Source organism: Podarcis pityusensis, assembly GCF_964106645.2.
Source record: "Podarcis pityusensis genome assembly, chromosome: 8".
In the NCBI taxonomy this organism is placed as follows: Eukaryota; Metazoa; Chordata; class Lepidosauria; order Squamata; family Lacertidae; genus Podarcis; species Podarcis pityusensis.
In genome coordinates, this window is record NC_138033.1 from 65,210,729 (window position 1) to 65,223,999 (window position 13,271).

Here is a 13,271-nt window from a genome sequence, read left to right on the forward strand (position 1 = left end):
TCCCATTGCTGTGGTAGCTATATCTTCACAGTACATGAGTGCAATCTATTATTGGGTCCAAATAGGCAAAAAAAGAAACTCTTAAATCCCTGAGCACTCTGGGTGTGTGACCTTTGCCACTTGGGGAAGCTTGATTGAAAGTCACAGTGTGGGAATCTGTCTAGAATTGAACTATTTTGGATGAAGATTGGGCAGCTATGGGAGAAAAAATCCTTGTAAAACAAATTCAGCAAGACTAAAATAAATTTCTTTGAAAATAATACAAAAATGGCATTTAATGCCTTAAAAAAAGCACTAAAATCCTACTCAGCTGCTTGCTGCAGGGGATGTCAGGTTCATGATTCCTTCACACACATGTGGTGGTAAAGTGCCAAAGTTGCCCAGTTCTGGGATGAAATATTTGTAGAAGTAACAAAAATACTGAGAAAACCTGTAAAGAAGAAGAGGAAAGAAACCACTAGAAATAGCATTGTTAGGTGTATTCAGCAGAGACGAACTAAGGCTTAGTTAAATGGCAGCAAGAACATTGCTACCCAGAAATTGGAAAGAAACAAAGTGTTTAAATGTATTAAAATGGTACAGTGTAATTTGGGAAATGGCACTTTCTGTAAAAAAAACACATTTTTCTTTAGATTGACATCAGCAACTTTCAGACTCTCTCCACTCCAGTGCTTATACAAACTTTACTGTTATTATTTATAATAAATACTGTTATTATTTATAGTTTATATGTCTGTAAGTGGGGTAAAAGGGGGGTGCTATGGAGGATGTTTAGTTTGTAATTTCCCCCTCTTCAATATGTAATTCAAATGTACAATTAATTTTTTTGCAAGTAACTTAATAAAAAAAAGCACCACAGTTGAGCTGCCGCCCACATTTTCTTTGGGGCAAAGATTCCCCCCCTCCCCTGAGTAAGCAGCCCCAAATGACTACTCTCCTTCTTGGGCCCCCAGTACCAAGCATGCTGACAGCATCGACCTAGAGCTGGAAGTGGACCCCTTGAACGTGGATCATTTCTCCTGCACGCCGCTGGTAAGTAGCTATGCCCTGCCCACGAGGTGCTCAAAGTCGCTTTTCTTTGCAGCTTGTGGTAACCAGGGAGAGGGTGGCATGAGTTTCCCACTGGGATCATTGCACAAGTTTTGCATCCTTAAAATGCCACTCCCTTTCCCTGAGCATATGTGATGGAGTAGGCTTGCCAGCTGTGTCCAACTCCAAGAGACTTGAATGTGAAACAATGGTGCTGTCATATCCTGGCGTGCACACGCCAAGACTTAACAAGCCTACAAACAGATAGTTCTTTGAGTGGGTCCTGTAGTCTGCCACAGTCCCCTCTCCTTTTCTTCCTTGCCCACCCAACTTCTTTTTTCTTCCAGATGTGGGCATGCGCGCTGGGCCACATGGATGCAGCTGTGGTCCTTTACAAGTGGGACCGCCGCGCTATCTCTATCCCCGACTCCCTCGGGAGGCTCCCCTTGGCTATTGCTCGTTCTCGGGGCCACGTGAAGCTGGCTGAGTGCCTCGAGCACCTGCAGCGGGAGGAGCAAGCCCAACTCAGGCAAACCCCCCGGATCCCCTGTCCTTCGCATGAGGAACCCAGCAGTGAGAACTGGATCGCCCAGTGGCACAGTGAGATGGTGGCCTCTCAGGAGCCCCAGAAGGGAGTCACCGTGATTTCCAATTCCAATACAGGTAGGATGTTGTTGTTGTTTTTGTTTGAAAGGCCTCCATCACATTCCTTGGAGAAAAGGTTTGGCCCATTCTCCTCCTCCTTCATTTGTTTCCCAGAAACTTAGGACGATCACACCGTGGTTAACTTTGGACGTCAGTATCCTGGCTCAATAAGCTGAGCTACGCACAAACCTGCTGGCTCCGTCCACTTCTTTCTTCTGCTCTTGCTGCACACCATGAAGACTTCCTGGGTTAACCATTGTTTCCTTTTTTGTCCAAACCAGGAAATGCTGGTTACTAGGGGGGGGCACACCAGGTTTTGAGACAAACTTCTACTGTGGTTTCAGAACCTGGTTTGTGCCAGCCCTGGCAACCATGGTTTCCTGGTTTATATGGAATGGGAAGCTATGGTTACTTTACACCTGACATCTGGTACTGAGGAGGGAAGGGGCAGTGCAACAGCAGAACACAGGCACTATGTACCCCAGCTTAACAAGTTCTGTTCATCCAGTGCAGGTGATTGAGTCCTCTTGGTTTATCACAACTAGACCCTTGCCTTCCTGTTATCATCTAGAAACAGACTCAGGATGAGGCCAGTTTAGAGACCAGTTTTGCCCCCTCTCAACAGTGTCCACCAAATGTGCCCTTTTACGCAGGGATGCTATTCACATATGTGGGGAAATTAAGGTGCCTGCCCCCTCTGTCATAAGGAGGGGGCCTGCGTGCATCTCCATACAGAGCTGATGCAGAGGTGCTCTGCTGTTCCCCACCTTGGGCACTTGCTTGCCAGGCCTCCAGAACCTCATGGTCCCTTTGGCAGACTGAACACAGGGCACATTTCATGGGAGCAGCGCATGCACATGCACACTCGCATGGCTGAATCCTCACTTGTCTTCTGTTTGGTTCCAGAGCTGAGGCGGCCCCGGTCCGAGCCCTCCAGTTACTACAGCAGCGAGAGCCAGAAGGAGTACCCCGCGCCCAAAAAACACAAACTGAACCCCGACTACTTCTCTGCTCGGCAGGAGAAGCTTCTTTCCACCGCCCTGAGCCTGGAGCAGCCGAGTGCCCGGAAGCCAAGCTCCAGTGCTAAGCAATCCCTCCCAGAGACAATCAGCCCCAGGCATGGGGTGCGGGACTATGCGCGGGAGCTTGTCTCCGAAGTGGCTGGCTACCACGGCTCTGGCACACAGGCAGGGGCCAAGTGGAGCCCAAAGGAGGCGTATATTGGCGTGCCTGCGATGCAGGTGGCAGGCAGCCCCAAGGGGCTGACGCTGGGGAAGGACTCAGGGGCCCAGCGGCTCCATCCGCGGGAGCAGATGAGCATGCTGATGATGGCGGAGCGGGAGGTGGCTGACGCAGAGCTCCTCTCCTTCCGGGATGGCACAGAAAGTGAGGACTGCTTGCATCACATGGATGACCTGCAGGTGAGCCTTCATAAAACACATACCAGGAGAGTGAACCGTCCGGTATCAAAAGCACTTCAAACAAAACAATCATTAAAATGACTAGCTATGCAAGAAGTAGTTTAAACATTAAAAAAAAACTTCATGAAAAAGCTGGAAGTGAGAATGCCATTGCCAAATCTCTGCTGGAAGAGTGTTCCACAGCATGGAACCTGCTGCACTTAAACTCCCAATTTTTGGTTGTGGCCCACTGGGCTTCTGTAACATGGGGGAGCAACTAGCAGTGCTCACCTGGATAATCTCAGTGATCAGGCTGGGATATATGAAGGTTCAGACAGTCCTTAAGGTACCCTGGGCTTAAGCTACTCAGGGTGTTGTATATCAGCAGAAGAACCTTGAACCTGGCCTGGAATATAAACACCTGAAATAAATAAGGATGAGAGGAAAGAATGGGTGTCTATTAGCATGTATGTGAGTGTAAAGAAGGGCAAGGGGTCTGCCCACTGCATGTGGCCCTCAGTAGAGCAAAAAAGGCCAAGGTGGGTCAGATGATATTCCCTGACCATTTAAAAGATTCTATGTCAGCCCTCCTTGCTATTCTGAGGGACTGGGAGGCTCTGTTTTTACTGCTGACTACAAGCCCTATCAGGGAACCCAATTCCCTCAGCCTTGCTGGTACAATAAACAAATGTTTAGGTAGCTGTGCTGCTTTCATTTCCCACTGCTACCAACACGCTCAGAACTGCTTTCAAAACCTCCTAGTAGCTGATATAGCCAGCTTAGGGGTGAGGTGGACATTTACACTAGAGACAGGATGAACTCCTGACCAAGATGGCTGGCTTCTTAAGGGGAATGCTGTGTGCATGAGGGAAATATGGATATTTGCAAAGGGGTCTTAAAGGTGCTTGTTAACACTTTTTGAAGGCTCACGAAGTGCTGCTGTTGCTGACCCCAGCCTCTTTCACCTCAACCCAAATTCCCTAAACATCCACCATAGACAAGTTTGCCCACCACCCACCCCAGCTCCTGGGGGCAAACTGTACTCCTGGCTGTTTGGACTGTTTGGTCAACTTCAAAAACCTGCTTGTGGGAAGACACAGGGCAGCCTCTCAAGCTAACTCCCTTCCCTTCATTGTCATCAAATGAGTATTAATAACACACTGGGCAATAGTATTTATGCCTCAGCTTTCTTTCTCTGGTCTTTTCTTCACACACCTTATCGACTCCCCTTTTCCCTCAACTGTCAAACTTCGACGGGCTCTTTCTTAAGACCCAACCTGCATGATACATTTAAAGCAAAAAGATGTGACTTTAAACAGGCATGGCTTCTTCCCCCAAAGAATCCCAAGAACTGTTAAGTTTGATAAAAGTGCAGAGAGTTATTAGGACACCCCTTTCCCCCTCTTTCACAGAGATTCAATTCCCAGAGTTTTCCTGGGAAGAGGGATTGACTCTTAAACCAATCTGGGAATTATAGCCCTGTGAGGGGAATAGGTCTTCTGACAACTCTCTGCAGCCTTCACAAGCTGCAGTTTCCCATGATGCTTTGAGTGAAGCCATGACAGTTTAAAATGGTTTAAATGTAGAGGGCAAATGGGGCCCAACTGACATTTAACTCCCAACTGACAAGAATCTCCAGCCAATCAGAGTCTGCTGTCAGCCACACAGACCAATCAGAATGAATTTACCTGAACCAAGCATAATAAGATTCTCTTGTCATCACCAGCTACTGCTAAATAGACTTGCAACATCGTGTAATGGGACAAGGCCTCAACCTTTGCCAATTGCAGAATACTTTTTACCTTCAAAACCCAAGCACAAGCATTTTATGTACAGTGTTCCTCCTTGGTCTGACAGGAGCAGGTTCTGAGACCTGACAGGAAGGGAGGTGGTGGGAAGTGCTGTTCTCGCCTTGCCTCCACCCACATGCCCCTGAAAAGCTTTCCTTCTCACTTCACAGGTGACCATGATGACTCTGGCAGAGCACATCATCGAAGCGACCCCAGAGAGGATCAAGCGGGAAAACTTTGTGCCGATGGAAGCGCCACCAGCCGAGAGGACGGAGAGCGCCACCATTAGCACTTCAATGAGCTGGCTGGCCAGTTACCTCGCGGATGTCGACCATTTACCAAGTGCTGCTCAAATAAGGTCTGTGGCCTTGTATTACCAGGACTGGTCAAGCTTGTGATGCCCGCTGGCCCATATTGACTTTTCTGGCCCTCACCTTGCAAAATTGAAAACCCACCAGGAAAGAGCAGCTCCTTGTTGCTGCTGGTGCTGCCATATTGGGGGGGGGGGGAATCTCCTAGCCAGTGCCCAGCTGTTAGATGCTTTAGTTCATTTCTGAATTTTGGGTTACAGCAGCTAAAATTAATCCACTTTGTTTTTCTGAGTCAAGCCAGTAAAGGTTCAGAACATCCCTGAAACAGGTTCCATTCAGGTTCGCTGGGTGTGGAGCAAGTTAACTAGTTACAACAAAGTTTCAACCCTTAACCCTCAAGTACTGTGAAATAAACATCACTGGAATGCTAAATAGTAAGCTTGCAGCTTACTGCACCAAGACTTAGCCCCTGCCTCAGAGAGGGTGAAGTGTAGTTTAACGGTGCTGGGAATCATAACTGTGTAAGGAGGTAAACTACAGCCCGATGATTCTTTGGGGAAACCATGTGCTTTCACTGTATGGTTCAGATGTGACCAATTCACTTGTCTCTCCCCACCCTTAATCTGAACCAAATCCTGGATTTGTTCTTTTTCTCCAGCCAGCCAGCATGTCTTGGTGTTTGTGTAGCTATGACCGTCTTCCCTCTGTGCCTCTTTTTGCAGAAGCCTGTACATTGGACCCCTGACCCCTTCTTCCAACACCAGCCTGAGCCCTGCAAGCTCACCAGTCAATGAAATGGCTTTTGAGAAGCCCAGCCTCCCTTCGGCAACAGACTGGACAGAATTCCTAAGCGCCTCCACCAGCGAGAAAGTCGAAAACGAGTTTGCGCAGCTGACCCTCTCCGATCACGAGCAGAGAGAGCTCTATGAGGCTGCCAAGCTGGTCCAGACGGTCTTCAGGAAATACAAGGTGAAGGGCAGAAGTCGCTGTTGGTAGGGGTGGGTGCAGGGAAATGGCATCAGGGGTGCATGGAAGCCTCCAAATCTCCCATTGGAATCAGTGGCACTCCGATGCCAGCTGACAGAAAGAAGTTACTTTAGAGCACAGTGGCAAGTGAAGTGGAAGCCCAGGGCTGGTGTTTGGCACATGATTGTCCAATCTGCCCCTGCATGTGTTAAAGGGGGCAGCAACAAAAATGGCCCAGGAAGGTTCAAGGGAGGTGCCCTCCTCCCCTGCTGATGCTGCAAATACATTGTTCAGTTTGCTCTATGTTCTCCTGTAGTGTTTGTTTCCCCACTACAAAACATGAGCTGTCACTGGCAGGAGCAGGAAAATGCACTTCATGGTTGTGTCAGGTGGTGCTCTAGAGGCTTCTGCATTGGGCAGCCTGATGGTCTTTGCCACACTTCTTTCCATGCTTTGAGTTCCAGTTCTCATAGGGTGCTTCTCTGAGGTATTCAGAGAATAATCTACAGTCTTGACACAGTTGCACTTATATGCTGTGGCACTTAGGTCCTGCTTGCAGTCCTGTTACCTCTACCATTTGTCTCCTTCCCCTGCAGGGACGCCCCCTCCGGGAGCAACAGGAAGTGGCCGCTGCTGTCATTCAGCGTTGTTACCGGAAATACAAACAGGTGAGCTGCAGACGGCTTTATATTGGTACCACCAGGCAAGTGTGAGAAGCTACCCTGGACTGCTAGGTTTCTTATAACTCAGCAGAGAGCTACTTCAGAAGTTTCAAAGATGGAGTGTGCCCAAGTTTCAGCCTCCACAAGTTAGGGAGCCTGGGTTACTCCTGCTTCCTTTGCCTCATACCTCTTGTGAAAAAATTAAGCATCCCAAAGAGAGAGGCCCTCTGATCCAACAGCTCATTGCATGGTCAAACAGTTTCAGCACCATTTCAGACCACAGGTTGGGGTGGGAATCAATAGCATGACACCTTAAAAAAAAGCTTGTTAGACCTCAGTCCTGTTCATCCTTTCTTCTCCACCTGAAGCCTCAGAGTAATCCCCCAGATCAATGTGTTGAGTCGAACTTCTGTAAATATGTGCATGGAAGCTTAACTTGCATTTTTTCTGTATTTGAGTAAATGTACAGATTCAAGGTGGTGGCAAGGTATGGGAGCTAATGGGCCAGATAGGTTGTGAGGGAGGCCAGGGCCCTCTTTATGTGGAAAGGAATGTATAAGAAGGACTTTAGCAAATCTGCTATCAGGGGGAAATATTCTGTCCTAGCCATCTGTCTGACATGCTAGTCCCCAACTCCACTCAGTTCTGCAATCTTCACCCCACCTTGCCATCTGAACAGCCCAGAAACAGTTTCAAACACACGTTGATGGCCTTTTTTTGCCTTGAAGCCCTGAGATTCTGCTAGTTTTTTAGGTGTTGCATACATCAAGTATGTAGCTGTATTTACTGTAGCCGCCAGCAACCTGCTTTTGTTTCCAAACTGCCATGCTTCATGCTGTGGTGTCATAATGTAGAGCAGCAGCAGTTATGAGGAGGACTCTAAAGATATCTACTCAGTGTGCACAGCACTTTGGATCCTAGCCATTGTCAGCCACTGGTTTTGCTTGAGATTCACCACAGAGAGAGGGTGAGAGCTGGTTTATTTCCATGTTATGTTGCTGCAGCGGTCCCCAATAGCCAATAAAGTTGGGGTATTGCTGTGATGTTTAACTTTCAAGGCAGGAGAGAGAGAGAATCTCTAAAAACAAAAGCTGAGGAATGGCTTCCTTCAGAGGCTTGGCAGTGGCTGAGTTCTCAACCACCAATGGCAGAGCTTTTTCTGAAGAAATTGGTAAAGCTCAACTCTGCAGGCTCCCAAGCAAAGAGCCCTTTCCCAGCCATCTTACATTCACCCCACAGCAGGACTCCCCATGGAATTGCTGCTGCAGCAGCAACTGCACACCCTCCTCCCTCCCTGTTGTGGGTGAACCTGAATGTGGCTGTTGGCCTCCAGCAGCACCCATTTGCTTTGAGAGAATCTCTTCTGGAGGCACCCAGGTCTCCTAAGGAGGCAGAGCCCCTCACTCTGTGCTGATGATGACTGACATGGCAGGCCGCTGAACGTTAATCTTGTATTTTCTGTTTCTCCCCCTCCCAAGCTTACTTGGATAGCCTTGAAGGTAATGACTGAAAACGCCCAGCATTTGGGCTCATGAGCTTTTCACTTTCATTGCAAGCCAAGGAGAGGGTCTGTCCATTTTGCTAGAGCACACGTGGGTTGCATCCTGCTGTGGAGCGTGCATGCCAACAGTCCTGCTTTGTTATGAATGGCAACCTGTCCCTTATGAAAGGGGCACATTTTTAGGGCCTTGCCTGGCATCACAGAATTTGCTGGGGAGGGAGTTAGACTTGGGGTGCATGCCGAAGGGAGAGACCGCAAATCACTGCAAAGCAAGGAAGGACTTCTACAAGTAGCTAAATAGGTTAAATTTAAAGTTGTTAAAATCATGAAGTCTAATTTAATTTCCTTAGCTTTTTCGTTTGTATGTTTTTGCACTCAATGGCCAAAGCTCTGGATGGCAGGGAAAGAAACTGGCTCAGAAACAGCCTGCCCATTTTCCTTTAAGTTTATATAATTGAAGTGGGCTAGGTGCTTTTAAATTTAAAAATGAAAGCTGAAAATTCAGGGAAGTTGTCTGGTCCCTGGAAGCCCACCTCCAGTTTGGCACACTGGCCTTCCATTCCTACCATTTCACAGGCACACAGAATTTGCCAAGGATGGGCCAGAATGGGGGCCTGAGTCCTCTCCTATCCCCTCTTTCCCATCACCTTCTTCCTTCACCTACAAGTGTGGTGACCCCCTAAACTGCTCCCCATATGGAGAACGTACCAGTTTGCTTCCTTGATTAGGAGAATTGAGAGAGAACATCATCTGACAGCAGTGCAGATTTGGCAATTTGTGGGGAGAGGTTCAAGCACAATTTGGCGGTGGGTTAGGGTAGAGCAGCGGGGAGAGATTCCTCAGTCACAAACACCAACAGTTCTGTACACTTTGCTGGTTTAGAGGCACTCCACCCCCAAGAGGTAGCTTATGCGGCCAGGAAACTAGGAGTGGCAGCTTCATCTTGTCCAGTTTCTCCATTCAGTGACCCATGTGTCGGACAGTAGGGGCTAGATCAACCATTGGCCCAGTCTAGCATGGTGGCAAGCCTTGTGTGTCAAGTAGGCACAGAGCCCACTTTTTCTGTGGCGCTGGTTTACACATAATACTAAGCCAAGGCTCATGGCTTGTTCAGTGGGCTCTGTGCTTGTTCCTCTTGGCTCCAGGCAGATTGGAAACCCTAATTGTACAATGCCAAGGGAAGACAGGCGTCAGCTCTCCTGTGCATCAGCTGTTGGGTAAGAGAATGAAAGCCTGCTGGATCAGCTGCTCAGGGCTTGCAGACCACTTTGTGCACGGGTTCTCTGGTGCAAGTGGGATAACCCTTATGACATCATTTGATTGGCATCACCTACCTGTCAGAGTTGGTCCATGGGGTCCTGGCCCACAAAGCTGGAAATGTTGTCCACCTTGCATTGGATGCTGCCCATTCATGTTAAACATGACCAACCACATAGCATGTTTGAACCACCCCACTATTAGGTTGAAAATTGGTGAAGTATTTGGCCTAGTGTGCAGGTTTGTGTGCTTTCTCTGTCTCTTACATGTGCACAATAAATGGAAACCAAGTCTTAGAGCAGATTAGATTTTTTTAAAAAAACATTTCCCCCCCATACTCTGAGGAGTAATTGAAATGTTTTTGTCATTGTCCATAGAAAGCACTCTTAATTGGGAAACGTTAATATTTGCTAAAAGTCCCAGTCCAGTCAGCTTCCAGTTTGTGGAACATACATGTGCACCATCCAAATTTGACTAACAGGTGTGGAAGGCCTGCCACAGATGATCCACCTTGCGTTGAGATACATTCTGCATTTTCAGGGCAGAGCCTTTTTTGCATATTCAGCTGCCCATCCTCAAGGGATTGAGCTGCTTTGTGTGGAGAACTAGTGGAGGGGAGGGGGGTTAAGGGTAACAAGGAATGGAATTTATAGATGCAATCTTTCCCCCTATTATGTGCCTTGCTTAGTAAAAGCAGGAGGGTACTTTTTCTGTTATTGCAGTGAAAGTCTTCTGTGCCCATCTCTGGATTTTCCCCTGAGTGACTGTTATTTTTGCCCTTGGGAGTGCTTCAGCCTCTCTCTCTCTCTTTCTCTCTCTTCCCCTTGCAGTATGCACTTTATAAAAAGATGATACAAGCTGCCATCCTCATCCAGAGCAAATTCCGAAGCTACTACGAACAGAAGAAATTCCAGCAGAGCCGGAGAGCTGCTGTCCTAATCCAGCAGTTCTACCGCAGCTACAAGGAATGTGGGAAGAGGAGACAAAGTCGCAGGACGGCTGCTCTCGTGCAGCAGAAGCTCAGGTGAGGTGGGCATGCTGGAGAAGCTAGACAGGGCAAGGGCTAGTCCTCACTGATCTTGGGCAGTCCTTCACCCACATTGACTTGCCAGCCAATACCAGGCAGAGTGGCTGGCTGGATGGAAGGGGGTGTAAGGCAGAGATTGATGCTTATGCACTTGAGTAAATTATGCACTAAGGAAACCTATATTCTGCCCCCCCCCCCGATGAATCAAGCAAATGCATAGGAACAAACATTATTGCTCTCAGAAGCCACGATTCTGCATCTGTTACCGAAGAGTGCCTGCCAGCTCACAATTGGAAGGGCTAAGAAAGGCAAGGGGCACTGATGGGCAAAGGGACAAAAGGGCAGCTCAGATAGGTGGGGGCTTTCTAATGCAAAGAGGCTGCAAGATCGGTAAGTACAACAGGAGGGTGGCATTCAGTCATGAAGGACAGAATGACTCAATATGCATCAAAGCAGGTGGCTGAATAATTCTAGCCAAAGGCCTTGTAGGAAGAAGGCCCATGTTCATAAAGTGTTTTGCTTTTTTATAGTTCTTTCTAAAAATAAATATATTAAAATTTTCTCTAATACAGTAAAATTACAACTACAAAAGATACAAACTGAATAAGTAAAATATAGAGCCCTCACTTAAAATTAATTGTTAGCCTTACCACCCACAGAGGACAGCAGCTCCTCCCAGCTCTCACCTGGGATCTTTCCTTTCTCCTCCCAGCTTCTCACCCTGAGAGACCGACCTTTCACTCTCTCTCACCCAGGGTCCTCCACTGACCATCGACCACCCCATCAGTATACAGTCTTTGGACCTTAATAAAGGCTCCAAACATACGACTCCAAAGAAGGAAGAAAAGGAGGAAAAACAAAGAATAAAAACACACACAAAAAGGGACAATAAAAAAGAAAGAAGAGAGAGAGAGAGAGAGAAAGTAAAACAGACAAAATAAAAAGAAACATTAGTAAAAAAATACATGGAGTGTTTTGTCAGACAGCCTCCCTTATTATGAGTAAAAGTGCTAAAGTTTTTATAGACATCAGTTTGGACAGTCTCCCTCGTAGGAGCATTAAACTGCTCTATATACCACAGGCAGGCAGTTGGTCCATATAGCTCAGTACTGTTTGCACTGACTGGCAGAGGCTCCTCAAGGTTCCAGAAAGGGGAACAGAGTCTTTCCCAGCCAAACTGGAAATGTCTGGGATTGAACTTGAGATCTTCAGCATTGAAAGCAGATGCTCTACTACCACTTACTTAGATGGCCTTTTCCCCTCCCCACTTCCTCCTTGGTATCTCCTGGACCCTGATGTTCTCCTCCTTCCTTCCTTCCTTGCAGAAGCAGCTTGCTCACCAAGAAGCAGGACCAAGCTGCTCGCAAGATCATGCGTTTTTTACGACGCTGCCGCCACAGGTGAGACATCACCAGCGTTCAGTTTCTAGGTGTGCCCTCACCAAGATTCCTAGTTGGGGGCTACAGACCAAGGATTGGAAGGTAGTGGGGACAATCACACGGGTGGCTGCAAATGGTTGTGGCAAAAAACAAAGTTCAGGTGCTCCCCAGAGGATTGGAGCCTGGTTGGATCATGAGCGTTGGTTTGTCCATGGATGTTGTCCATGGGAAGCTGACTTGGGCCTCTGAGGGCAAAGGCAGGCACAACACTCTTGGCTGCAGCCACGTGAACCTTTGCCTACAGTGTAAATCTGGGTTTTATAACATCACTGTTGAGTGCTAGATCAGCTCTTGGTTTGGACCCTCTTACATGCTTCAGGGAGCTGCCTGCCTTTAAACATATACAGATGTATACTGTATGTTTATATTACTGGTTCCCTATACCTTAAAGAAATATTAATGATCATTTCAAAAATCAGATACTAAACTGCCCTGGCAGTTTATTGTGTGGTTGATGCTTTGATGATGTGGGCATGGTCAATAGGAACCCAGCACCTTTCCTGACAGGCTCAATGTCTGCAGAAATGGTTTTTTAGGTTAAAAAAAGCCCCCTGTGTTTCCCTCCCAGGACAGTATAAGTCTGTGGTATCCCCAGGTAAGGCAATAGGACATGCTTCTGTGGGATCCATCCCAAGAGGACTGTCAGTCCAAGCAGTGGGGTGTAGAGGGGGTGCTCCTGTTGTTTCAGGATGAAGAAAGGCCACATGAAATTTCAGAGTTTGGCACATGAGGAGGGGAAGGCAAGAGGAAAGTGACTGGGTGGATGTGCTAAGAAGGAACAGAAGGGGAACTAAGAGCTTTTCTGCATATGACCCAGGATAAAGTATGTCATTTCAGATTTAGGACTAGTTGGGTGATGCTGGAAACTGCAGAATGCAAATGAGTGCAACCAAAAAAGATTGTGGGGTTTGAATGGGCAGCCAAGCTTCAGGTAGAATTGCTGCTAGGCTGGAATTGTGCACTTCACCTGCAGTTTGGGCTGGGGTGGTGGGAAGTCACTTAAGTGCAGAAGCTGTCTTAGGTTGACAAGCCTTTGTATGATGCCTTCATGGCTCCCAGCAACAGTTCAAAGCTGCTCAAGGCAATGAGTCTGCAATCCTATACCCACTTACTTAGAAGTAAGCTCCACTGAACTCAGTGGGGCTGGATCTGTAGAATCATATTGTTACCAGCTCCTTCTAGCTGAAACGGGGCCTTCTTAGTCTTCAAGTAAGTCATATTCTGTGATTTTTTTCTTTTCTTGT

General features: G+C 47.5%; 1 protein-coding gene and 1 long non-coding RNA gene across 4 annotated transcripts in view; one reads left to right on the plus strand and one right to left on the minus strand.

Moving 5' to 3' along the window:
- CAMTA1 (calmodulin binding transcription activator 1) overlaps window positions 1-13,271 on the plus strand; it is a 713,455-nt gene that overhangs the window by 681,938 nt on the left and 18,246 nt on the right. For 2 of the 3 annotated variants that reach the window (XM_081017106.1, XM_081017105.1), the window contains exons 13-21: window positions 954-1,032; window positions 1,377-1,692; window positions 2,581-3,095; window positions 5,035-5,222; window positions 5,898-6,144; window positions 6,738-6,809; window positions 8,282-8,302; window positions 10,392-10,585; window positions 11,914-11,988. In XM_081017106.1, coding sequence (XP_080873232.1) covers window positions 954-1,032; window positions 1,377-1,692; window positions 2,581-3,095; window positions 5,035-5,222; window positions 5,898-6,144; window positions 6,738-6,809; window positions 8,282-8,302; window positions 10,392-10,585; window positions 11,914-11,988 — 1,707 coding nt within the window. The remainder of the gene's footprint in view (window positions 1-953; window positions 1,033-1,376; window positions 1,693-2,580; window positions 3,096-5,034; window positions 5,223-5,897; window positions 6,145-6,737; window positions 6,810-8,281; window positions 8,303-10,391; window positions 10,586-11,913; window positions 11,989-13,271) is intronic. The other variant, XM_081017107.1, reaches the window with a different exon arrangement.
- LOC308483395 lies at window positions 148-4,665 on the minus strand. The gene is made up of 3 exons (XR_013989647.1): window positions 4,288-4,665; window positions 3,366-3,495; window positions 148-430 (listed from the first exon to the last, which is right to left on the minus strand). It is a non-coding gene; the product is annotated as an uncharacterized lncRNA (long non-coding RNA).